Here is a 25,721-nt window from a genome sequence, read left to right as displayed (position 1 = left end):
CTACCGCCCCTTCCCGGTATGGCAAAAGGGGCATGCGAGAAACGGCTGGGAATTTTAAAACGGAGCAAGAGCAATTAATATTAAATACTGAATAAAATAAAAATAGTTGGTCCAGGGAAAGAACAGGGCTACGGTACCGCTTTCCCTTGCCGCCGACGACGACATCTACCCCTGTGCATCGCTTCGTTGCCCAGACTTTCTCCAACGACAAGCCATCGCCAGGCGTCAACACCGCGACCACACCGCGCCCTGCAACGCTTGCGACGCCCTGCAACGCCCGCAGCATCAGTAACCGCCGCCACGCCGTGCCTGCCGGTTCTTCCTTGCCCGCCATCGGCCCCCCTGCCCCGACCGCTCCTCCCTCCACTTCGTCTCCGGACGCGGAGCTCTTTGCATACTCGGGGTGAGTTCGGAGCGCACACTCCTCGCATCAGCGGCCACGCATTGGGTTGGATTGGCCAGGGCTATGGCGCTCTCCGGCTTCGCTGCACCGCTGTGGTGCCGTAGAGCCGTCTGATGCGTCGATGCGTCATGTCCGACACGCATGTGGCCGAGCTCTGTTTCTACGTTCAGCTTCTACAACCTCGCATTATCTGAGCTGCCTGGTCTTTGAGCGCCGGTCGTTGTCGTGCTGGTCACGGCCCCATTGCGGCAAGCTGCATGCTGCATGCTCATTCCGAGCAGCCGCTTCCCCTCCTTGTTCCGGAGCTAACCACCACCAGTTTACCTTCAACCGTTCTTTGTCAAGCTGTCACCGATTGTGTTCCCCTCCTCGTCTCGAAATAGCCTCTTCCCAGCGACCAACCGCCGATCGAGACAACCCCGGCTGCAGAACAGCCAACCATTGTCGGGCTCTCCGCACTTTCGACTGCCCTCCTGACGCGCCCTGGGTTGGTCGTCCCCCCTCTTTTTATTGTGTGGCTTTTGCCCTGCTTGGCCCATCCCGCAACCAACGGACCAGCCTCGACCCGAGCAGCCGCCCTCCTTTTCTGGACGGCTGGTGCGTACGCGTGCGTCCTGCTGTGCTCACGAGGTCCTATTGCGAAACAAATCCAGAAAAATCTTGGCCCCAAGAGATAACAGTCGACACTATTCAGTCTGCGCCTAGCCACAAAGGCTCTCCGATTCCACCATTCGCACTCACACACTCACACACCATCTGTCACACGTCAGTCGTTGTCGACTACTGCTGTCGTCATGTCCAGTTCACAGGGCGGAGGTGACTCCAAGCTATTCGCTCGGGTATGTTTGTCTCGTTCCCCGTGAATACTTTGTGTATTTCCAGTTTGCTTCTCCCCTGTCCCTTTGCCTGCATCACAAACCCTTTTCCGACATCCAGCTGTCAACCAACAGGATTTTCTCATCCTTCCCCTCCTCTGCCACTGCTGCGCTTCCCCACCTCGTCGTCCGATCCGTCTCCGTAACAACATGTGACGCAACGATGCGACGCCGACTCGGTGTCTGGATATGCTTCATCGTATCCTAGCATGCGGCCCTTCGCTCTTTGTCACACACACTCTCTCTTTAGCTAGCCAAAGCTGTACACAATCTCTCCACTTCATACTTTCCATTTATCGTGGTTACTCCCATTGAGTGTGCTTTATGTGTTCATACACATCGCCGTTTGTTGTGTACCTCGCGTCCCATCGTCTCCACATCTTCAGCCTCGCATAGCACTCGTTTCCCATGCCTTCTCCCCCACCGTCGCCACGATGTTTATGGCATACCTTCCTCCGCCCTATTACTCACGCGCGCTTACTATGCAGGGCAAAGTCGCCGAGCTGCGCCTCGAGCTCAACAGCGGCGGCAAGAAGGACAAGAACTTTGCCGCAAAGAAGATTGCCCTCAAGAAGATCGTCGCCAACATGACTATGAGCAACAACGACATGGTCGCCCTCTTTCCGGACATCATCGCCTGCATGCACATTCAGAGCATCGAGATCAAGAAGATGTAAGGTGGTGGTGCATGTGCCAAATGCTCTCCCAAGTATCCCTTTGCCTGCACTGTCTAACTTTGTGTGACCTCTCCAAGGTGCTTCCTCTTCCTCGTCAACTACGCAAGAATGCGCCCCGAAATCGCGATCAAGGCGATCCCTGTGCTCGAAAACGTATTACTTCCGTTCCCCTATTCTCCCGTTCCCCCAACGCCTTTGTGACGCAACGCCACTAACCGCCGCACAAACAGGACATGGAGAATAATAATCCTCTCGTACGAGCCCTTGCGCTGCGAACAATGTCATACATTCATGTGCGAGAGTTTGTTGAGGCCACTGTCCCAATCGTCAAGGCCCTTCTTCGCGACTCTGATCCGTACGTGCGGAAGACGGCAGCGTATTGCGTTGCCAAGCTGTACGACCACGACAAGCACATGGTAGAGGGTTCTGACCTCATTGACCGTCTCAACTCTTTGCTCCGCGACGACAACCCGACCGTTGTGGCCAGCGCCTTGGCCGGTTTGATGGACATTTGGGAGCGAAGCGATGCGATCAAGCTCACCATCGACTACCACAACGCCTCCAAGATGGTGGCCATTCTTCCCGACTGCTCTGAGTATGTATCGGGTAGTCCCATGATCTTAATCTTAGCCCACCAATACGCCTCCTACTAACGTCTATTGCTTGTAGATGGGGCCAGACGTACATTCTTGAAGCACTCATGTCCTACACGCCACAAGAATCGACCGAGGCCGCTCTCCTGGCAGAGCGCATCTCCCCGCGGCTGTCGCACTCCAACTCGGCCGTCGTCCTTACCTGCATCCGCGTTATTCTGTACTTGATGAACTACATTTCCGACCAAAAGCAAATCACCGCCCTCTGCAAGAAGCTGTCACCACCGCTCGTCACGCTGCTGGCCAAGGGACCTGAGGTCCAGTACCTAGTGCTGCGGAATGCCCTACTGATCCTGCAACGGCGGCCTGAAGTGCTGCGCAACGACATCCGCGTCTTTTTCTGCAAATACAACGACCCCATCTACGTCAAGGTGACCAAGCTCGAGCTCATCTTCATGCTTGCCAACGAGAAGAACATTGACGAGGTCCTCACCGAGCTGCGCGAGTATGCAACCGAGATCGACGTCCATTTTGTCCGCAAGGCGGTGCGCGCCATTGGTAAGCTGGCCATCAAAATCGAGCCCGCTGCCCGCCGCTGCATCAACGTCCTGCTCGACCTCGTCGCCACCAAGGTCACATACATTGTGCAGGAGGCCACCGTCGTCATTCGCAACATATTCCGCAAGTACCCCAACCAGTACGAGTCCATCATCGGCACCCTCTGCGAGAACCTTGATTCGCTGGACGAGCCCGAGGCCAAGGCCGCCATGGTCTGGGTCATCGGCCAGTACGCCAGCCGCATCGAGAACGCCGACGTGCTGCTCGAAGACTTTTTGTTCTCCTTTGCCGAAGAGCCCGTCGAGGTGCAGCTTGCTCTGCTGACAGCCACGGTCAAGTTGTTCATTCAACGGCCGACCAAGGGCCAGGAGCTGGTCCCCCGTGTTCTCAAGTGGGCCACCGAAGAGACGGACAACCCGGACCTGCGCGACCGTGCATACATGTACTGGCGCCTGCTGTCGACGGATATTGAGGCGGCCAAGCAGATTATCATGGGCGAAAAGCCGGCCATCACGGCCGAGTCGGAGCGGCTGGACCCGCAGACGCTCGAAGAGATGTGCCTCAACGTAGGCACCCTCGCCACAGTCTACCTGAAGCCCGTCCAAACCGTCTTCCGCTCAGCACGGCCACGCCGCCTCATCGAGTCGCCCGCGTTGCAGCGCCCGCTCAACCCCCAGTCTGCCAACGCATCCCTGCCCCTACCACCATCACAGCAGCAGCAGCAGCTCTTGCAGCAACAGCAGAGACTCCAGCAGCTGCAGCAGCAACAACAGCAGCAGCAGCAGCAGCAGCAGCAGGCGCTTCTACAGCAACAGCAGCAAGTGATGTTCCAGCAACAGCAACCTGGGCAGGCGGCCGGTGATCTTCTGTACATTGATACAAACAAGAGCCTGTCTATGCTCGGCCACGGCGGACAGCCGTCGGACATTGACTTGCGCAGTCGTGAGCCGACCGCGGCCAATGGCAACGGTCACCTCAACAGCAACGGCTTTGCTAGCCCGCAGTCGGCCGTAGACGAGGCCGACGCCTACTTTGCGCAGATGCGCATCCAGGAACCCACTGTGGTGGCGCCCGACTCGTTTGGTGGGGGTGACGGCGGTACACCTGGCTACTTGGTAAACCAATACGCCGCGCAGACGGCATATCACCCGACGCAAGGGAACAATGATTTGTTGATGTAAGACGGTGGGGCGGCTAAAATATAGTAGTTAGGAAAGTTCATATCTCTTCATGTTTTTTGCCTTCCCGCAGATCCAGCGTTATTGTATGTATTTTTACATTTTGTTTCCCACCTTTTAATTCTGGTAAGTATTGTTTATCGTGTACATAGACAAAGGGTGTTTTACTACTTGGAGAGACAACGAGTAATAAGAAACAGAATCGAGTATCAATGGCAGCATTTGTTCGTACGAGAAAAGTTTGGCTTGATGCAAAAGTTGAATTCTATGAAAGCGTACGCTCGCGGTTACATGATAAAAGAGATGGCCCTCCTTTTTCCTTTTGCTTCCTATTGCAATGCCTTCTTAGCTGCATATGCGTCGTATGCGCCATAATTCTCAAACGTAAATCTTCGATATTCTCGGTACCCCCAATTCTCTCGGTATTTGGCTTCCACCACCTCCATCAGTCTCCCTTACTGTTCCTCATTGTCCCACAATCGCGTTCCCCGTTTCCTCGCGAATAGGACGGGAAGAATCATAATGTTCTTCTCCGTCGTAATTCTACCCTTAGTTGACCATTGCGAACATGGCCCACAGAGCGACAGTGCCCAGCATGGCCCCGGTTATGGTCTCAGGCACACCTCGCCCAGCGCTGGAGTTGACAGTGGCAGTCGGCTTGGCGGGGCGCGGAGCCGTCTCGCTCTCAGCAGAGACAGTTAGGGTCGTCGAGGCCGAGGTCGACAAAGCCGTGACCGAGACCGCCGATGAAGTTGCAGACGATGCAGTCGTCGTATTCAATGTACCGTTGCCGCTGCTCTGAGTCAGAGAAGGGCTGCTGCCTGACTGGCTGGGCGAGGTGGATGGTGACGTGGGAGGCAGGCCCGATGCATATGTCATACCAGATGTCCCAAAGACGGTCGTGGTAGATGTGGCGCTCACCGTCGTAGTCGAGGAACCAGTTGTGGACGTCGACGGGTTGCCATAGCCTCCATAGATAGTCACGGTGGTCATGTCGCGCTTCGCAAGCTTCATATCAACGGGGATGCCAGGGGTCGTAGCGGCCAGGGGAGAAACGGTGTTAGTGGTAGTGCTGTAGCTGGTGAGAGTCTCAATGTAGGAGACGGTGATATCCTCGGTGTAAGTCGACACCGAAGTCTGAACATTGGTCACGGTCTCAACAGAAGTGACAGTCACGACCTTCTTGACAGGCTCGATCACCGTGGCCGTCTCAGTAACAGTAGCGGTAACGGCGCCAGTTTCAGCCACGGCGAGGGCAATGTCCGTCGCCTCCATGAATTCTTCCCAGGGCTTGCTCGTGTCCGGTCGAAGAAGGGTGTACGTGATGTGGCCAAGAGTGCGGGTAATCAAGTCGCTAAGAGGCAGAGTGTTAACAGCATTCGTCGTGACGGATTTGCATCGAATCATTGTCACTTACAGACCGACGGTACAGTCACCGCCATCGTCAGCCTTGACACGGCTAACGGCTAGGAGAGCCAAGGCCCCCAGCTTCGCCACCTTGATGATAAACATGGTGGTCAGGATGGATGGTTGATTTTGTATCTGGGATTTGGATTTTGTAGTCAGCAACTAGGACGTCACGAGGTGCGATGAGAGTATTTTTAAATCGTGGTGATGGGTTTCATGCAGGCCAGGGCTAGGCTTCTGAATACCAACTCACCAGCTGTTGATGTTTGTTTGTATTAGAAACGGTGACACCTCTTGATATGGGAGGAATACTGCGATGTCCAAATAAGGTCCGCGTATAGGAGCGCTAGATGTCGGGCGGTTGTTGATAGAAAGGAGAAATCCAGAAGAGGAGAGAAAGAGAAAAGAAGAGAGGGAAGTATTTTTTGGGCGGCCAGAAATTTAAATATTTGAATAGTGTAATTTTTGCGTTTGCCAGAGCAACAATGCCTGCATCCACTTGTGAGGAAGGTGCGATGGGCAGGAAGTCGAGGCCTGCCATTGCCACCAAAACGGAAGGAGCGATGTTGTGAATGCGATTTCCGCTTAGGTAGTCCCGGACAATGTACTTGCTGTACATCATTTCAGTATGAGCGTACTTTTGGTCGCTGCGTATCGATATCTTTAAAAATAGCGAGTCCGTGGAGAGAGGATACATGATCGTGATACAAAGATGGCGAACCTCAACCGCCAGTTACAATTAAAGTTTAAGGATACAACGGTTACTTTTGTTGTATTCCTTCTAAGTACGCACAAGAACGTCTCTCTCGTTTAATTTTCTGTGAGCGCTTTCATTGAATTTAATCCACTTTGAGTTCTGTTTGAAATTGTTACAGATAACATCAAGTAAATACACGAAGACTAAATGAATACCAAAGGCATCCTCGATATATTTTCTCCCAACGTGAATTATACATTGCTAATTTCACAAACACCAATGATGGGTTCTAATTTTATTATGAATAGATATATGAATATGCACGCTCATATTCATCTTGCATCTTTTAAGTATCAAAGTTAATACACTGTCAACAAATTGAACCACATGTGAGTATGAACAAGATGCACAGGGAACATACGGCTGGTCATGTCATTGGACTGGACTTTAGAGTTAAGCACCGAACTACAGCATGAAGCCTTCAGATAAGTATTTTTCAGAACGGCGAAGCGGTGTATGAATACCCTGGTTTAGTCCACGCGGCTGAGTCTATGTGCAGCCCGTCTGATTTGATGGGAAAGGGGCACTTACGATGGCTTCGAGCTGGGAAAGCATGGTGAACAAATTTTATTGGCTTTGCAGGGCATGTTGTAGTCATTGCAATATGCGCCTGGGGCCGCATCTGGCCAGGCCGCCGTGCAAACCAAACATGGAGACAAAACAGAATAGAGAAGCATTCTACCAGTTATTGATGTGGGGTGGTGACAATAACGCGCGATATCACGCAAGCAGCTAGACGGATGAAAAGGGTCGTGTGATGTCTCGAGGGCAAGTAGACGACATAAATGGCGACATTCCTATCTACAGCACCCTTAAAATTAGACGGGGAAATCAAGATACAAAGATAAGAGACCGTACCGTTTTCAGTTAAGAAAATCCGACTCAAAATGTATATCTTGGTGTCATTATCTCCATCAAACTTGCACGACGTTCATCAGCGGCCGTTTATCTAGGTAGGCGTTGGTACCCATCAACTACAGTACTTCCCCGGATCCCAAGCACCGATAAGCCCCAGAAATTGTGGACCTAAGTCTTGTGTTCTGTCACAATAGGGCCGTCGAATGGCAGTCTGAAAATGGAATAGGGAGAGCGGCTTGTCCTGCCGCCGGATGCGAAGATAGAGACGGCGTTCCATAATGACTCTGCCGATTAGCAGTCCGAAGCCGCCCAGGTGGCTGTTGCAGTGCCCGTGCAACGTTTTTTGATGTGGTGGACAGCGTCGGTGGGGAACATTCGTGATTGGGCAAGCGAGGACAAAAGTAGTAACGTCAAGATATGAGAAGCGAGAATAGAAAATAGAAAAAAGCAGAGGATCGCCAATCGAACAAACCAAAAGGACGTCTTCCCGGGGACTGTTCAACACGAGAAGTGCTGCGACATACGGAGCAATTCTCCGTAGAACTTAACCATCTCACAATATACGTCATAGGCGTGGCCTGGCGGATGGCCAGCAAGGCTGATCGTCAGCACAAACCACACCCACGGGGCGGTCGTTCGGTGATTCGATGTGCGATGCCGTATCCGGTAGGCTGTGTATGTGGAAATATCGCGCCCGGGCTTTGGTAACGATTTGCGCGCCCATGACAAATAGGAGAGGCAGTAAATACAGGTGAGAAAACAGGAGGAAGCCAGCCAGAGTATTTCGTAAAGGGGTGTCAGCGGGACAGTAAGGTTTGCAAATCTTGCATAGTGCTGCGCAGTTTGCCTCTTGGCTGGGAGGGCAAAGCCGGGATCCCGGTGGACTGCTTGATTGTGCCCTGGTGATTGATACTGTACGAAAATGGAAGGCGCAACGCAGTGCAGATTCAATTTGTTGCCAAATGCCGGAGAAGCACGATACAGACGGAAAGCCAAGAAACCACAAACCGCAACATCCTCTCACAGAAGTGGCAAAAGCGACGTGCTGCCTCTCACAACAACGACGGGGCAGCGGGCGCAGCTTTGCCATTGAACAGCCATCCATTTACGGAGGGCTCTAAGCGAAACAAAGAAAATTCCCATCTGGCAGCATCTACGGATCAACGCCCTTCAACGTTGCTTTCAGCGCTCATTAGACTGAGTCAGGCCACCGTGCTTGCACAGTGCTAAGAAACATGTCCGCCGTTCCTGCCTTGCGCTGTGAGAGTGTTGGATGTAAGTGTCGCCTGTTCCTTCCGTTCGCCACAACCAGTTCAGTTCGAGCATCTCCAATCGAAAACAAGTCCTCTGCACCTTCCCAGCAATCGCGAAATCGCACATAAAGGGTTCAGACGCGCCTTCTTTTACAGCCATCGTTCGTTTGTTTTTGCTTGTGCTCCCGGCACTACCTGTGTCCATACGCTCCTTCCCCGTCTCTTCGGCGTAATTGCCTGTTGTCAATAGCTGAGAGCACAGTCCGACACCTCCTTTCGTGGAATAGCGCTAGCTGGGTGCCTGTAACGTGCATCCTAGGCCTAATCGTTGCTGGCACGTCCCTGTAGCGCCCCTGTAGCGCCCCTGTAGCCTTGCCCTGACTATGGCCTTGACAGGTGCCAGCCCTTCCGGACCGCTCGGCCAAGCCTCGGGCGTTGTGATGATGTTGCCAGTCAATTCCCGGGAACCTGCCAACAGACTACACAGTGTGCAATATTGCCCTGTGCACTCACCCCGTTCTTCGCTCCTTCCCTCCACGGCGAACCACTAGTTGTCATTGATTCTTCTTTCCGTTAGCCGGTTTCTGTTGTCCTTTCCCTGGTCTCTTTCTGGACTCGCTTGCCTCCCCATCCATTGATTCCCCTTCCTTCCCCCAATTTCGAGGAGAAACAGACGGCACCGACGCAACCTCCTCCTGTTAATAAACTTTTTTCTACCATCGATCTTTATTCATTGTCTCGGATGACCACGGCGCCATTGTATTGTTTCTTCCGCCACGATACTCGCAACCCACTCCGTCTCATTTCCAACGCCTGTTCTGTTTTCGCTGCAAGCGTGTGGTAGAGCAACAAAAAGCATTATCGGCCTGCTAACCAAGCAACGCCAAATCCCAACCCCTTAAGAGAGAGCCGTTGTATCATTCGCTACGGAGAACGGCGAGTTGCCCTTTCACACGGGAATAGGATACATCGTCTGCATCATCCGCAGGAATCACGGCCAGGCCACGTTCTTTACAACACCCTAGCCACCTCATTCTAGCCACGCGATCGACCGAACTTTTTTTTTTATTCCACTGTGACCATTTCAATGGGCAGCTCGCTGGCGCTACAGACTTCGACCGACCACCAAGCGTACCAGCCGAATCGTGCTGCATCGTCCTTCGACCATCGTCCATCTGTGGACATCGTCTGAAATACGTCGGGTATTGCCGCCGTCGTATCTCCCGTACGCATCTTGATATCGACAGCGAAGCATCGAGATCCAATCGCTAGCATAGACGATATCGACGACCGATCCGTTCTTGATTCCTGTCCAGTGGCATACTTTCCGTTTCATCGATACGGTGCCTGTGCATTATCCCTGACCTGTTCGGCATTGGTTCTTTGTTTTCGTCCCGACACAGCCGACCTTTACAATGGCGGAAGCGACTGCAGCGAAAATGAGCGGTGCAAATGAGGGTGCGGCTACGGTTGCACAGGAGAAGGTACAGGAGACTGCTGAGGCCGGGGTGTCCTCTTTACAAGCCGACGCCGACGCTATCGTAGCTGCGCCGGCAGCTGAAGCAGTAGCAGAGCCAGCAGCGGCTACGACGATTCCAGAGACAAAGGCTGAAGGCGACGCCGAAGGCGCGGCGGCAGACACGGCTGCCGCACCAGCTGAGGCACGAGCAGCGGAGAGCTCGGTAGATGCTGCGGGAGAATCGACGTCAGGGGGCGGTTTCTTTGAGACGCCAAGGCCGCCTCCGGCAGCCGTTTTACGTTCGACCACATCCAACTCTCAGGCTCTAAACCAGGACGACGAAATCGCCCCTGTAACGTCAGCTAGCGGTGCGCTCATTTGCAACATCACACTCCTTCTGCCCACGGGCAACCGCCATCCCTTCAAGATCGACGACCGGTACTTGACCAAGCGTGGTGTCGAGGTGCCCGACGTGACCGAAGCTGGTCTCAAAGATCCATTCAGCGTTTCTGTCTACAAATTGAAAGAGCTGATCCTTCGCGAGTGGCGCGAGGACTGGGAGAGCAAGCCGGCCAGCCCGAGCAGCATAAGATTGATTCATTTCGGCAAACTGCTTGACGATAAAGAGCAGCTGAAGAGTACGTATTTTCTACATTGTCCTGTTTCCGGTTGCCCAGTAGATTAACCAAGCAACAGAGTACCACTTCAGTACCGACTCGCCAAACGTCGTCCATATGTCTGTCAAGCCGCCAGAGATGATGGAGGACGAGGAGGCTGCTAAGAACACCAGCGGAGGGCGTGAAGCGCGCCGGAGAGAGGGCGGCTCCGGCTGCTGTGTTATCTTATAAACAGATCTCAGCGGTTTTTGCTTTTGTCTCTTCCTACCGCCTACGCAAGCTGCCACACGCATATACATACATACGAAACACATGCGTGCGCGCAAGCGTATACACACATCGACGAGGCCGTCATGTCTCGAATCGTTCATTAATACCACGGGCTGGGGCCGCCCAGAGCTGCCTACCATGGCCATCCCCCCCCTGTTGTCGCCCACCCAATCCGCCCCTCGCCCCTACTGTCTGCCTACATGTTTTTCAGGAGTTTGCCAGCCTCTTGTTTATTTTGGGCAATCGTTCCAACCCTTTTTTACGTGGGGGGTGGGGGAACGAGATGCCGGGCGTCTTGTGATTTCTTGTGATTTGCTGGCACTTGTTTTTGTCGTGCTTGGTTTCTCCTATTATATTGGCATTCATTTTCAACGGCTTTGTTCATGTATATTTTTCCGCCTTCATTATTATTATATGTCTTCACGTGCATGTCTTTTCTCAATATCATCGCTTACAATTCCCTCCGACCTGTTGGTGTTCCCAGTGGTCCCCTCCTTGCCTTGTTTACAGCCTTCGCCCCATTTCCGACCGTGTCTTTTGTACATCGTTCTCACGGTATAAAAAATATAATAAACGAAGACGGTATTGTCTTGGTTCACTACATTCCCTCTCATCAAACATCATGTAAAACGAGGCCTGTGCAGCAGATTGCATCAGCGCGATAAAATGTGTATTGTATGAGCCCCTAATGTGTTGTTACAGAACGGCACAAATAATGAAGCCGGTGTTGCCTTCCGTCCTCCGCTTTATCCGTTATTGACAGTAAGTCAACCTTTTTCACATCCGTAGCTTCCGCTCCATCTCCTCGTGGAATGTCGGCACCGCCCGCGATTCCTCGCCCGTGTAAATGTCCTCCCAGTCGACCGTCGTGTCCCGGCCCAGCAGAATGTCCTCGTGCACGCTCGGCAGCAGAGCGCTACCTGGGCCCGCGCTGCCCAGCGCCAGTGGGCGCCACTCGCCGTCGCGCGTAATCTTGAGCTCCATCCCGCGGCGCACCGGCTCAGCCACGCCGTACGTCCGCCGCAGCATCTCCATGCGCATGTTCTCGCGCGTGACCTCCCACTGCTTCAGGCGGGCCTCGAGAGGGTGGGCGGAGTCGAGCTGCGGCGCGGCGGCGCCGGTGGCAGCGGCTTTCGATGACAGGTCGGCAGAGGGGGCCGCGACCTTGGGGCCGACACCATGGCGCATCAGGTCGTGGACACCCGGTGCAGAGGGGGCGCCCCGTTCGCGGGAGGCGACATGGCTAAAGGAGTCGGCATGTGCGTCGACGGGCACGATGCGGAGAGACTAGAGAGAAGGACCGGTGTGTTAGTAGAGCTGTAAAAGGTGGCAGACAAGGCGTAGCCGGACTACATCGACCAAGGGAAGCGTCTCGTCGATGCAAACAGTGCACAAATGCATCGATCACGAGAGAGACATACCATCTTAAGGGAGGCGGAGGAAGGCGGAAGTGGTCGGTGGTGCAGATCAGATGGGCGACAATGAATTGGACGTTGTCGATTACTCCGAAGAAAGGTTGGAGACTGCGAGACAAGGTGTTGCTTCGAAGGAACGACGCCGTAATGTTGTGGGTGATGCAATGAGGTTGGTTGGATTGCTTAAGACAAGGCGTGGAGGCAGGCTGCAGCTTGCTGTCGCAGCTCGTACCGCGCCGTCCTCTCAACCAATCAGAGAGATTAGCTCACAACGCTGATAACAACACGTGACTATTCACATGACACTTTTAACGGCACGGAGGTCCCTTAGCGTCCCCGGACTGCGTGCAGCTACAGTGCAGTGTGAGGGGGAAGACCCCTGGAGCTCAGTTGACGACAGCGCTTCTTTTGCGATAGACCGTACACCGATTTGATATAAGAGATGCCGATTCTCACCAGCAGATTTCAAGATGGTACTCTGGTGACCATGACTTGTGGACAACATTTTTGTTTTTAATCTAACAACTCAAATTCCTGTTCCTTGGTCGCTTGTTGTTATATACGTCCTAATTGGCGTCATATACCACAAGCAGGCCAGCACAATGCCTTCTTTCATAGAGGCGCGGCCGCTCATCATCCGCATCGCCAAAGGCACATTCTACCGGCACCACCCAAACTCTGTCCCTGTCAGTGATCTGTCAGGCGGTGCAAGTGGGATTGCTCACCACAATGCACCCTTGTTCTCTGATCTAGACTTTGAGCTCCCTTCGGACGATACGGCCCATGGCGGTGGTGCAGGTCGCGGCCATCTGACGCCTCACAACTGGTGCGTTGTGGGACCGTCTCTGTCCGGCAAGACAACCTTGCTCCAGGCCCTGCGAGGCCAGCACATCTGCCTGCCTCCCACCGCACGGTCCTATCCGTTCTTGGCGACGGACAGTGTGCCGCACCGTCTCAAGAGCGCCTCGCGTGCCATCCGCTATGTCGGCTTCGACGCCGACGGCAGTGGCTCCGGTCTCGGACCGGCGACGTCTGCGTACCTGTCTGCCCGGTATGAGTCACGGCGAGAAACGACGGACTTCTCGCTTCGCGATTTCCTCCTCGGTAATACCGAGCTGAACCCGTACCACGGAGAGGGCAGTACGGCCGCCGGCGAGGAAGACGAACGCATCCCTGCCAGTCTTCTCGACCGCGTCATCAAAGACCTCCGGCTCGAACCCCTTCTCGAGCTGCCCGTTGCCTTTTTGTCCAATGGCCAGGGCCGCCGGGCCCGGATTGCACGTGCACTGCTGACCCGCCCGGCCGTCCTGCTGCTCGACGAACCATTCATGGGCCTCGACCCGCCCACGGTGGCATCGCTGAGCCCGCTGCTGAGCGGTATGGCTGCCAAGGCGCAGCCGCGCTTTGTTCTCAGCTCGCGCCCGCAAGATCCTCTGCCGTCGTGGATCAGCCACTTGATCTACCTGCGCACCGACTGCCAAGTGGGCGCCATGGGTCCGCGAGATGTTGTGCTCGAGACCCTGCGCAACTATGTGCACGGTGTGCGCAGCGGCAAGACGGCCGAGGACGAGAAACTGCCTGTGCACGCGCTCGGCGAGATGGGCCGCATTCTCACGCCGAGCGGCATCGAAGGCAGAGGTTTCGACGACGCGAGCCACAGCACGCATGCTTCGGCGGACGTGCCAAAGTCGACATCGTCACAACCGATAAAAGCCGCTCAGGGTGAGCCGATTGTCGAGATGAACGGCTGCGTCGTCAAGTATGGTGACCGCATTGCGCTCGGCAACTGGTCGCAACCGGTGGCCGATGGCTCGACCGTTCCAGGCCTGATCTGGACCGTCCGGCGTGGTGAGCGCTGGGGCGTGTTTGGTCCCAATGGCTCCGGCAAGACCACCATTGTCTCCCTGCTGTGCTCCGACCACCCTCAGACCTACTCGCTGCCCATCCGCCTCTTTGGTCGCAGCCGCCTGCCCGAACCCGACCGTCCTGGACGGCCTCTGACCTTTTGGGACATTCAGTCCCGCGTCGGCCACTCCAGCCCCGAAGTGCACCAGCACATGCCGCGCGGCCTGACTGTGCGCCAGATCGTGCAGAGCGCCTGGGCAGACACGTTCCGTGCCAGGCCGCAGCTGGCTCCCAACGCCCCTGGCAAAGTGGATGCATGTCTACGGTGGTTCGCGACGGAATTGCAGCCCAGCAGCGGTGGTGGTGGTGGCAGCAGCGTCCCGGCGGCGAGCAAGAGCGATGCCAATGACTTGGCGTGGGCCGACAACTACTTGTTTGGCGAGCTGTCGTTTAGTGCACAGCGCGTGCTTCTCTTCATCCGTGCCGTCGTCAAGAACCCCGACATTGTCGTTCTTGACGAGGCCTTTAGCGGCATGGACGAGAGCGTGCGGGACAAGTGCGAGCTCTTCCTCAACCACGGCGAGACGGCGACGTATTCGGCGGACAACAAGATCGTCAAGAGCGAGGCGGCCAAGCAGGGTAAGGTGCAGGTACACGGCTTGACGGACCAGCAGGCGCTGATTTGTATTGCACACGTCAAGGAGGAGGTGCCCGACTGTGTTCGGGAGTGGGTGTGCCTTCCAGAGGCGAACACCACGTCGGCGGCGCGCTTTGGCCGCTTGGATGGTCCGCTGCGGACAGACCGACGGCGGTGGGACGAAATCTGGGCACAGTAAGCCGGTGTCCATCAAATGAAGTCAGTCATGAGCAATGAGCGGGTAATAAAAAATGGGCACAAAGAGCATATTGAAGCAGATCCAATTTCACAGCATTTCACACATTATCAAGAAAATCCAACAACAAATATCAAAAAATGCAGAAACATCAAAACAAACGCCTGTCCCAAACATAGAGCCACTCTCGTAGAAGGAGGCTCTGCCTTGCAAGGGCAGAGTAAAACAAAACCCAATCGTAGCATCCACCTCTCTTCCCTTTCCAGCTCTTCGTACTCGTACAATCTACTCATCTCGTTCCGTTACTTCCAGCCCAGTCACGTCCCAAGGTATCAAAGAAATCCAATAGTGACCCAAGACAAATCATTTAAAAATTGTTCAGCTCGCCGCACAGCATCATCTCCGCACGCTGCTACCAATGCTGCTCATCGTCTCGCTCATCTTTGAGCCGAAGCCACCAATCCACTCAGGCACTTTGAGCGACAAACGAATGCGACCCTCGATAATGACATTGATCGCGTTGATGACAGCAAAAGTGGTCGAGCCAATCGCACGGAACAGTGCCAGACTCGCTACAGACCAAAGAATGAAGCGCAGGTAGAAGTTGTTGCCGATACCACTGGAGCCGTACGCCTCAGACACGGCCATGGCCAGGATGCCGTTGGCAATCATCCATGTCACGACCATGTACGTCCGCACGCTCTTGTAGTAGTCTTCCTGCATCTGCGCCTCGGAGACGGGGGCCGGGGGGACTTCAACACGGTCGCGCAGATTCCGCAGGGCCTCGTCATAGCCGCTGTCAATGTCCAGCTGCTCGGACGGCATCTCCAGCTCAACTGTGCTACCCTTTCCCACAGCGCCACCCAAGTCGGTCTTGAGCACGTTGTCGCCCTTTGTACCCCAGGTAACATCGTGGGTGTTGCAGAATGCGTACACTTGGAGTGTGCAAATATAGCTGGGCAGAAGCGTAAAGTACTGTGCAGACGACGTGAACATGTGCCAGGGGTCGAGATACAGGAAGGACATGAAGAAGTACAGTCCGACTGTCGATGCCGTAGAAACAATGAGGTTGGTGAATACGTTGTTGCCGATTTTTAGGACGGTGCTAGAGTCGCGCAGTTGCCGAATCACAATGTAGAGCGTCGCAAACGTCGTGTAGACCATGATGATGCCGTACACAATCATGCTGGTCATGTACAGCTTCTTGGCACCCTGGGGACGATTACCCAGAGACAAAATAAACTGGGTAGCGATCAAGAGGGTGCAAGTATACCGGAGAACCGTGAAGATGTACAATCCAATATTGTGACCAAAGGGGTCCACAGTCGGGTCGGCTAGACCACCGGCGACGAAATAGAATGTGAGGTAGAAGTTGGCCAGGGAAAAGTACGTGAACAGCAGTTGGAGAAGCTGGTACAAGAACTCTATGTGCAGCAGAATCTTGCGGGGAATCGTGTGATCCGTTGACCACAGCTGCTTGAAGTGCACAAGTGAGTACACAGCCGCAAAGAAGGCACCATTCAGCCACCGTCGCCGCTGCGAGATGAATTCCGGTACACTATCAGGAACATCAGTCTCGCCAGTACAGCTCTTGACATACTTCAGGACCCAGCGCTCGCCACGTTTCGCTACAAGCTCCCAGCAGAGAATGCGGTCTTCGGCCAAGTACATGTTTGCAGTGAACACGTCAGCATGTTGGCCGTGGAGGGTTTCTCCCTTGAAGTATTGGCTGAGGGGGCCGTGGCCGGTCTCGTCGTTTTGCAGGGCGTGGTAGCGGTACGCACTCAGAGCACCTGGAAGCACTGTGATGTAGCCGAAGACACTCTCCAGTGGCTTGTCCAGGATGTTGCTCATCTTGTACTCGAAGTTTTGCGATGCCACCAGCGGATTGAGAAGGTTTCCTCCAAAGCGGCCCTTCATGGCCTTGATTTCACCACAAGCGCCAGCGACGTTGGAATCCGTGTCAAAGGCCTTCCACAGGTGGTAGAGGGAGTTGTTGCCGGGCCGAGTACCAACATCCAGGAGGATGCAGACGTTGGGGTTGAGCGAGCGGCCAAATGCGTTGAAGAACCAACGATGGGAGTTGAGCTTCCGCTGGTTACGCTCCTTGAGACAGAAGATCATCTGGCACGGAACAATGCCCTTTTCAGCACCCTTGAATTTGAGGTCAGAGTCCAGAGACACCTGTGTCGTATACTCGTAAACGTGGGCCTGGACTGCCTTTTGGTTGACAAAGTTCTTGGCGATGCCGTGCTGGTAGATGCCCATAGCTGCAAGAGCATCAAGCGTGCGCGGGTGGATCTTCTCACGACCATCGGAGACGATGCATACCACGATCTTCTGCCAGCCGTTCTCGCCCCATGTGCGAGACTTGTTGCGGCCACAGAAGTGAGCAATGTTTTTCATGACAGCGTGCATCGTCCGAGTGAAGTCGTAGGCGTTCTCGTTGTACATCGTAATGCAGATAAAAAGTTCCGTCTCGCGAGCTGTACGACCGATGCTCTGACGGAGTTTATATCCGCGCTCAACGAAATCGTCCGGATCGCAGGTCACGGCCGTGTACCGCATGTGCGTGAACTCGATCTCGTCTCTCCGGGGCAAAAAGCTGAAGAGGATAGTCGGGATCTTGCATTCAAGGACCAGCTTACCATTAATAAGCTGGACGGCTTTCTTGCTCATGTGAGGTTCCCGAACACCGCGACGCTCCTGCCGACCCTCGGGCGCGGGACCGTAGTGCTCAACTTTTTCATTTCTGTAGTTCACGTCGCTGTCGGCATCGCCGTCGTCATCCACACCGTTCTTGTGTGCGTACATATCGCCGATATCTTTTCCTCCATCTTCGTCATCGCCACCCGCTTCAGGATCGTTCAGCGTGACTTGGGAGAAGTTGTTGCCGTACATTGTCTGGCGGCTGCGACTGGCACCAGACACCTCGGAGTGTGGTCGGAACACGTCATCATCATCACCTTCATCGTCCATGTTGCTCGCAGCCTCGTACCGGTATGAGGCGTTGCTACCGCGTGGCCGGTGTGATTGGCTATGCCTAGTGTAAGCTGAGCTGACGCCGGTGATTTCACTCATGTCTCCTTCATCACCCAGAGCAATGGAAACAGTCGCATCGTCGGCAAAAGTAGATGTCCGAGCATTCCCACCAGCTGTGGAGAAAAGTGGGGCCGGTGGAAGAGGCCGACGGGGGCTTCCTCCGTACTGAGAAGCCGGCGTTCCAGGACGCGGGCTTCCATTGATATCGGCAGATTCATACTGCGCTGGAGAAGGCGGTACTCGGGTATATTCGGGCGCCTGTGCCGGGGAAAATGAGTTTGAGTGGGCATGCTGGGCCATGTTACTGGCGTAACTACGGCGTGACGGCGTCCATGGCCGCGTAGGCGAAGTTGAGCGAGGCAAGTCTCCGCGCACTCCGCGAAAAGGCGAGTACGATGAGTCTGGCGGTGGTGGCATCATGATGGGCGGATCGATGGATGAACGATTGGGACTCGTGGAGACCTGGAAGGTGTCCTGTGAAGCTGAGAAGCGAAGTCTGTCTGCGTTAGCATTGTGTTGTGTATGTGTTCTGGTTCTGCCATCGAGGATACTTTGAGGGATGAATGATTCCTTGTCAAGCAAGTCAACGTTGCCGAACAGGGTACCCAATCCCGCAGTTGAACCGTCAGAGAGAGGAGGCAACTGAGGAGGGCCTGCTGTACCTCGACTCTGTGGCATAAGGGGACGTGGCACAGACACAGATTTGGTAGGCTCTAGGCGGGACCCGTTCGGCATCTTTCGTTGCAGCTTAATGGTCGGTGTCCTTCCCCTTCCAAGGGCAGCCACTGGCCGCCGTTGGAGAGACGGAGACGGGCAGGTAGATGCACCAAGAGCCTCGACACTGGTGGGAGACGAACACTGGTCCTGAACAAACTTGACAGTCTTGTGCGGTGCGCCCACTGCCTGCTCATGTCCGCCAAAAGGAGGCACGTTCGCCTCTTGAAGTCGTCCACATTGCTCTCTCTGTTGGCGACGTTTGCGTTGTTCGCGCTGTTCCAGCGTAGATACAGCGGCAGCCACTTTGCTGGGGAGGGAAAGGGGAGAGGTGCTTGAAGCAGCAACAGCAGCTCGCGCTGCAGGAGAAGTAAGGAAAGAAGCTGTTGAGCTGACATACGACGTCGATGATCCCAGAGGACGAATCTCGGGGAGCTGAGGCGGCACTGCTGAGATGCTGCCACGGTGAAGAGACTGGGCGCCAGAAGTGCGCAGAGAAGGAGGCGTCAGGGCGTCGTCGTCGAGCGTGCCACCTCCGTCCATCGAAGTCAGGAGACGCACAGCGGCAGGGTTTGTCGATGTTGTGTGCGATTGCGTCGTGGCTGCTCCCGTCAGAGAATCGTGCGCGCCATGACTATCGCTGTCTCCGGTATAGCCGAGATAGTAGTCCGGCGGACGCGAGGGCGTGCCGGGATCCATCGCGTTTATCGGTGATGGATCTGTGTTGTTTTTATAGATTGATCGTTCTCGCGAAGGAATCGTACTTTAGAGCTGTGTGCGTTCTCTGTGCTCTTAATGTTGTAGAGAGAATCGTAAGAGCAGCTCTCGTGGTTCTTTGGTATGTTGCTCGCTCCGCTAATGAAAGGTTAGTCGTAGTGATCGACAGAGCCCGACAACAAAAGGTACTTGGGGCGCGAGGCGAACCTACGGTATAATTCGCGGAATGCCCGTCAAGATCTTCAAAAAAGCTTGAAGCTCAAAAGTACTGACTGTAAATTGAATGAAGCAAAACAAAGTGTCTATGGAGAAGGGAAAGAGGGTGGGTGAAGAAGAAGTGGCCCGAGCAGGAAAGAGCAGACTACTGGTAAATGCGGAAAGAAAGAGGGAGCTGTCCTGTTGCCCTTCTTGTGTTCTCGTTCATGCCCAGTTCAGCTATAGAAACAGACACCAAACAAGATCTCACTTGTTTTGAGAGCAGGTGCGACCGGGAATGGGGGGTCGCAACAGAATGTTGATGGCCGTTGCTGGGGAGACGCCCCAATTGGGAAGGATGCCGCAACATGCTTGCGCTACCTAGCCGCCCCGATAGGCTCCACTTTTTCGAGCTTGGAACAACAAAAAAGAACGCCCATCTACGAAAAGATCTAAAAATACGACATAACACGCGAATTCCACTGGGTTTGTCGTGAACAAATGAATTCCGACAAAAGAGGCGAATATCGACGACGTCTTGACAACGTAGTGATAGGCCGAACACGAGCTGGACATTTCGGGGGCGTACTGGACGTTGTAAATGGTAAGCTTACTTCTTCTTTCAATTCGATGAATAAGGCTCATTTTATATAATAAAAACGAACATAAATTATTCGACAATGTAAAGTCATCAATATTACATATCACAAATTAATGGATATGTCTGGAGAGAATGTCTGCACATTCACATACTTTTATCTAGTTATACGCTTCTTATGGTCTCTCACTCATTTTATATCTGTTCAAAGGCTTTAAATGTGGTATAATTATCAAACCCGATTCGCAGTATTAATAGAAAACAAAACGCCGACACAAAATGCCAACCCAACAATATGTATGTGGTCTGTCGTGCCAATGTTTTTTCATCCGTGTGTGCTTTTTTATGCAATTCTTCCACCTTTTTACTCTTCGTCGGACTCGTCCTCAGGGATCTGCAAAAGGATATGTTAGTACACAATGACCTGAATCGCAAAACAGCACGTTAGGCAAGCTAGTTCGGAATACTCACATCGTCGTGGAAGTCCTTGCCGTCCCGCGTGGCGGTGATAATGCCGACGCGAATGACAAAGTCGCCAAAGTGCTCGCCGTCGTCGCGCTCCAGGGCGTACCGCTTCAGCAGGGGCTTCATAATGGCCAGGATCTCGTCCTCCTTAATGCTCTGGCGGTACAGCTTGTTGAGACGCTGGCCGTGGTAGCCGCCGCCCAGGTACATGTTGTACGCGCCATAGGCCTTGCCCACAAAGGCCACCTCCGCCAGCCACGGACGGGCGCAGCCATTGGGGCAGCCGGTCATGCGCATGACAATCGAGTCCTGGCGCAGGCCGTTCTCCTCGAGGCAGTCCTCCAGCTTCGAGATGAGGACGGGCAGGTAGCGCTCGGACTCGGCCATGGCCAGACCGCACGTGGGGAAGGCGACACAGGCCGACGAGCTCAGGCGCAGGCCCGAGAACTGCACGTTGTCGAGCTTGTACTTCTTCATGAGCGCCTTGAGCGAGTCCACGTCCTCGTCGGCGACGTTGCTCAGGATCAGGTGCTGGTTGCCCGTCAGGCGGAACTCGCCCTTGTGGACCTTGGCAATCTCGCGCAGACCCGTCTTCATCTGGAACGTCGGGGTGTCCTCAATACGGCCGTTCTCAATGAAGAACGTGAAGTGGTTGAGGCCCTTCTCGTCACGCAGCCAGCCGAACGTGTCAATGTTGGAGTCGAAGTGGAACGGCTTGGGGGCGCCGAACTTCTTGCCCCACAGCTCCTCGACCTTGCCCTTGAAGGTCTCGACGCCCATGTCGTCAATGGTGTACTTGAGACGGGCGTGCTTGCGGTTCTTGCGGTCTCCAAAGTCGCGCTGCACAAGCATGACTTTCTCGCACGCAATGTGCACGTCCTTGGTCTCGACGAAACCAAACATACGACCGGTCTGCGGGTACGTCTTCTTGTTGTTGTGCGTCGAGCCCATGCCGCCGCCAGCCAGCAGGTTGTAACCAGCTAGCTTACCGTCGGCGCCCTTGATGGCGATCAGGCCGATGTCGTGAGCGTAGACGTCGGTGTCGTTGTGCGGCGGGATGGCAATGGTGATCTTGAACTTACGGGGCAGATACGTAGGGCCGTACAGAGGTTCAAAGTCCTGCACGGTGTCACCCGCCACCTGGGTCTTCTTGCCATCGTCATCCGTCAGCCAGATCTCGTGGTAGGCGGTCGTCGACGGCAGCAGGTGGTCGCTGATGAGCTTCGAGCTGGCAAACACCTCACGGTGGTAGGCCGACTGCGTCGGCAGAGAACTGCACATGACGTTACGGTTCACGTCACCACAGGCCGCCAGTGTCGTCATCAAGGCGCGGTTGATGGCCTGCATGGCCGGCTTGAGCTTGCTCTTGACGACGCCGTGGAACTGGAAGGTCTGGCGGGTCGTCAGCTTCATGGTCTCGTTGCCGAGCTCGTTGGCAATGTCGTCCATTTGGATCCACTGCTTCGGCGTCGAGATACCACCCGGCAGACGGCACCGAATCATAAACGAGTAGGCGGGCTCGAGACCCTGGGCCTTACGCTCGTCACGGATGTCGCGGTCGTCTTGCATGTAGGTACCGTGGAACTTGGTGAGCTGCTGGTCCGACGCGCTGATGGCACCCGTAGACGTGTCGTTCAGGCCTTCCACAATGGTACCACGCAGGTAGTTGGACTGGATCTTCATGTCCTCGTTCGTCAACGGTGGAGGCTCCTCCGGAAGACCCTCGACCTTGTCCACGCCGAGCGCCTGCCAGATCTTGGGCTCCCAGTCCTGGTAGCCGGTCTGGAAACCATCGGGATCCTGGTCGTCACCGAGACCAATGTCGGCAAGACGCTTGCCTCCCAAGTTGGCGAGCAGTTTATCGAGGTCCTTGCCGGGCTTGTTGTAGTAGACACGGTCCTCCTTGCGGGGCCAGTAGTGGCTGTCACCAAGGGCCATGACGGAGAAGTTGACAGTGGCCAGGTCCAGGTCGGTGTTGTCCTTGACGGCATCCCAGAAGGGACGACCGTTCTGCGGGAACTCACCCTGACCGGCGGTCGACGTAATGAAGACAATGTTCTCCTCTGCCGGCAGGTCCTCGACGGGGTAGTCCTCCATAGCCATAACAGCCGTTTTCAGGCCTCTCGCGCGGCCACGGTTGCCAAGACGCTTGGCGAGGTTGGTGGCATTGCCGTTGTCCGAGGCGTACAGAATGGTCAGAGGAGCGCCGAACAGTCCCTCGAGCAGGACGTTATAGGCGTCGCGCGCGCGTCTCTTCTGCTGCTCACGGACCTCGGTGCCAAAGTCCTGGGCAAGACTGGCGGCAAACTTGGGCTCTTTCTGCATGAGCTGAGTGAGCTTGTTGTCCCGGTCAAGGAAGCTCTTGAGCTCCTTCTTTATGCGCTCCGAGTCCAGGGAGAAGCTGGGCTCGCCCTTGGCCTCGTTCTCGGGGTTCCAGCGGTACAGAGGCCAGTAGCCGAGGTCGACGGCCGTCTTGGTCTCGCGCAGGATGGTGAGGGGCGAGTCGTGCTCGCCAAAGTACGGCAGGTACGCCATAACGATGGACGGGCCGTTGAACTTGTCAGCCTCGTCCATGGCCTGCAGGACCTGCGTGTAGGAGCTGTAGACAGCGACGGAGGCAACGTAGGCGTTGCCAAAGTTCATGGCGTACAGGCCGATATCCTTCTTTCTGCGGTTGGCGTCGGCCGCTGCACGCTCCGAGTAGGGCGTCGAGTCGATGATGAGCACGTTGACGTTCTCGCCCGAGGCAAGGACATGGTGCACGCCGGAGTTACCCAAATCGTAGGACCAGGCGTCAGAGCCCACCAGCCACAGAGACTCCTTGCGGAAAAACTGCTTGGCCTCCAGCAGGCTGCGGGCCGCGTCGGACTTGTCGGAAGCGAGCTGGGTCTCGATCTCCTCAGCGACCTCATCGGCCTTCCTGGCATCGTCGGCCACAGACGACCAACGGGCCAGGAGGGAGTTGGGCGCAGACGAGCCGAACTTGCCAGACACGGCAGCACGCTTGACGTCAGCCACAAAGCGCTGGCGGTGCTCCTTGCGGGCAAGCAGCGAGCCGAAGCCGAACTCGGGGGTGGCGGCAATGGTGTTGGACACACCGGCATTGTCTGACTCCAGAGCGTTGGCCACGTAGAGGCGATCGTTGAACAGCTGGTTCAGAATCTTGTTATAAGCGGTCTCAACCTTGGGCTTCTCCAGGTTGTAATCCGAGCCCTCGGCGGCAGGAGCCTCCTGAGCGCCAACCTCAAGGTTCTGGATGGGTTTGGTCGCAGTCAGGTTCTGGTGGATGCCGCGCAGGGCCTGGTCGATGGTCTCTGGCGTCAGGTAGCCGAGGTGGTAGCCGACAATGGTCTCGACGCCAACAGGGCCGCTCTTCACAGACGTCAGAACGTCCAGCAGGGTCGGGCCCCACTTGGTGGTCTTGCGGCTGATCGGCTCGAGGACGGCGATTCTCTTGGCCGACTTGGGAATGACCTCCAGCAGCTTGGCGGCCAGCCAAGGCCGGTACAGGCGCGCGACCAGGACACCGGTACTGTTCTTGGCGGCAAAGTCACGGTTGGTGAACAGAGAAGCGTCGGAGCCGAAGACAAACAGAATGTTCTCGGCGTTGGCAGGGCCAGCATACTCGAAAGCGCTGTACTTGCGGCCAGTGGCGGCCTCCAGTTTGCTCCAGACAGACGACACATACTGGTAGATGTCTTCCGAGGTCACGGCAGGAACGCTGGGCTCTATCGTGGTGGCTGGCGACGTGGCGGGGGGCGAGCTCGTCGTGCTCTGCTCGCTCGATTTTACGGATGCGCGAGACGAGTTGGCCTTGGACGTGCTGGCGTCCAGGGGAATGGTGAGCTGACCAGCGGAAGCGGGCACAGGGGCGACAGCTTCGACGGATTCAGACACGGTGGCAATGCGGCCGTCGTCGGCGTAGACGCTCTGGCCGGGGATGGGGGCAGCCTGGAAGCGGCGGACGCTCTCGATATGAAGAGCGTCCAGGACAACGTCGTGGTCCTCGGCGGCAATCGGCTTGTCCTCGGCGACGGCAGCAGGGTTGAAGAAGTGAATGACACCCTTGCCAGAGCGGACGGCAAGAGCATGGGCGGTCAGGGCCATGTCCTGGGCCTCCTGGAGCGAGCCGGACTGGAGGAACGACCAGCCGGCATTGCGGACGGCCGTGATAGCAGAGTAGTCTGGGTAGTTGTCTGGGTGCAGGGCGACGTGCAGGACAACGGGGTAGTTGGCCAGCTTGTAGAGGCGGGCGACCGAGGACAGCAGGATAACAGAGCTTGTGGTGACCGAGACCAGGCGCCCCGCACGGATTGGTGTGAAGACGGAGAGAAGAGGGTCGGCATTGTGACGGACGGATTGGATCTGGCAGCGGTGTTAGCTCGGCGTTGCGTTTGTCGATGCTATGCAAAAGGTGCACGAAGAATGGTTTTTACCTCGGTGATGCCGTCGTCTGAGTTGGCGACGATGCTCGCCGTCTTCGCTTGCGCTAGGCTCTTGAGGGTAGCCGAGAACTCGGAGTCGGCCGCAAGCGACGGCTGGACGGAGACGACGACGTCGCTGGCAAGGTACGCGATACGCGCAACTGAAGTTTCTGTTAGTATACTTTACTGGGTCGTTGACAATTTTCGTAAATGCCTCCGGTAACACGATTTGGCTGGCTTCCTGTTCTGGCAGCTGTCGAGTAGCAAAACAACTGCCGAAGCTCCTTCCATGTTTCTTTGGTCGATATGAGCGCCGGTGTCTGCGCAGGGAAAGAACGATGGAGAAGCTCCAAAAAACAGGAGACAGACAGGCGGCCCAAAGCCAGTAGCGAATTGCAGTAGCCAAACTCCATCACCGAGTCGTAGGCAGATGCCGACACCGGGCATAAAGTGCGCCGTATTTTCGAAGGACTTACCGGCCTCTCCAGCAGTCTTCACTGGATGTGACGAAGCCATCGTGGCGGCGGATGTGTGACTTCTCTTCTTCCCTGGTGACGGCAACGGGGGA

At 55.4% G+C, this 25,721-nt stretch overlaps 8 protein-coding genes across 8 annotated transcripts; 3 read left to right on the top strand and 5 right to left on the bottom strand.

Annotated features, from left to right (window-relative positions):
• Positions 1-1,712: 1,712 nt before the first annotated feature.
• On the top strand, positions 1,713-4,287 carry SPBR_02364 (uncharacterized protein; the record flags this gene model as incomplete). Its single annotated transcript, XM_040760667.1, has 4 exons — positions 1,713-1,951; positions 2,033-2,108; positions 2,186-2,550; positions 2,625-4,287. The coding sequence occupies 4 exons, from the start codon at positions 1,713-1,715 to the stop codon at positions 4,285-4,287; spliced, it is 2,343 nt and encodes a 780-aa protein (XP_040620293.1).
• A 546-nt stretch (positions 4,288-4,833) lies between these two features.
• On the bottom strand, positions 4,834-5,796 carry SPBR_03072 (uncharacterized protein; the record flags this gene model as incomplete). The annotated part of the gene is made up of 2 exons (XM_040761375.1): positions 4,834-5,638; positions 5,702-5,796. 2 exons carry the CDS (start codon positions 5,794-5,796, stop codon positions 4,834-4,836), a joined length of 900 nt encoding a protein of 299 aa, XP_040620292.1.
• Positions 5,797-9,974: 4,178 nt separating this feature from the next.
• On the top strand, positions 9,975-10,866 carry SPBR_03118 (uncharacterized protein; the record flags this gene model as incomplete). The annotated part of the gene is made up of 2 exons (XM_040761421.1): positions 9,975-10,656; positions 10,715-10,866. 2 exons carry the CDS (start codon positions 9,975-9,977, stop codon positions 10,864-10,866), a joined length of 834 nt encoding a protein of 277 aa, XP_040620291.1.
• An 816-nt stretch (positions 10,867-11,682) lies between these two features.
• SPBR_03251 (proteasome maturation protein) lies at positions 11,683-12,329 on the bottom strand (the record flags this gene model as incomplete). The annotated part of the gene is made up of 2 exons (XM_040761554.1): positions 11,683-12,192; positions 12,327-12,329. 2 exons carry the CDS (start codon positions 12,327-12,329, stop codon positions 11,683-11,685), a joined length of 513 nt encoding a protein of 170 aa, XP_040620290.1.
• Positions 12,330-12,922: 593 nt separating this feature from the next.
• Positions 12,923-15,001, top strand: SPBR_02483 (ABC transporter; the record flags this gene model as incomplete). Its single annotated transcript, XM_040760786.1, has 1 exon — positions 12,923-15,001. One exon carries the CDS (start codon positions 12,923-12,925, stop codon positions 14,999-15,001), a length of 2,079 nt encoding a protein of 692 aa, XP_040620289.1.
• Positions 15,002-15,394: 393 nt separating this feature from the next.
• On the bottom strand, positions 15,395-18,340 carry SPBR_02298 (chitin synthase; the record flags this gene model as incomplete). The annotated part of the gene is made up of 1 exon (XM_040760601.1): positions 15,395-18,340. The coding sequence occupies one exon, from the start codon at positions 18,338-18,340 to the stop codon at positions 15,395-15,397; it is 2,946 nt and encodes a 981-aa protein (XP_040620288.1).
• Positions 18,341-18,353: 13 nt separating this feature from the next.
• Positions 18,354-19,453, bottom strand: SPBR_02973 (uncharacterized protein; the record flags this gene model as incomplete). The annotated part of the gene is made up of 3 exons (XM_040761276.1): positions 18,354-18,502; positions 18,898-19,064; positions 19,155-19,453. 3 exons carry the CDS (start codon positions 19,451-19,453, stop codon positions 18,354-18,356), a joined length of 615 nt encoding a protein of 204 aa, XP_040620287.1.
• A 1,175-nt stretch (positions 19,454-20,628) lies between these two features.
• SPBR_02182 (sulfite reductase (NADPH) hemoprotein beta-component) lies at positions 20,629-25,669 on the bottom strand (the record flags this gene model as incomplete). Its single annotated transcript, XM_040760485.1, has 4 exons — positions 20,629-20,658; positions 20,736-25,094; positions 25,166-25,314; positions 25,630-25,669. The coding sequence occupies 4 exons, from the start codon at positions 25,667-25,669 to the stop codon at positions 20,629-20,631; spliced, it is 4,578 nt and encodes a 1,525-aa protein (XP_040620286.1).
• Positions 25,670-25,721: the final 52 nt, after the last annotated feature.

The sequence above is a fragment of the Sporothrix brasiliensis genome (genome assembly GCF_000820605.1).
Source record: "Sporothrix brasiliensis 5110 chromosome Unknown Cont17, whole genome shotgun sequence".
Taxonomy (NCBI): Eukaryota; Fungi; Ascomycota; class Sordariomycetes; order Ophiostomatales; family Ophiostomataceae; genus Sporothrix; species Sporothrix brasiliensis.
The sequence above is the reverse complement of the archived record's forward strand: the minus strand, read 5'-3'. Positions and strand labels throughout refer to the sequence as shown.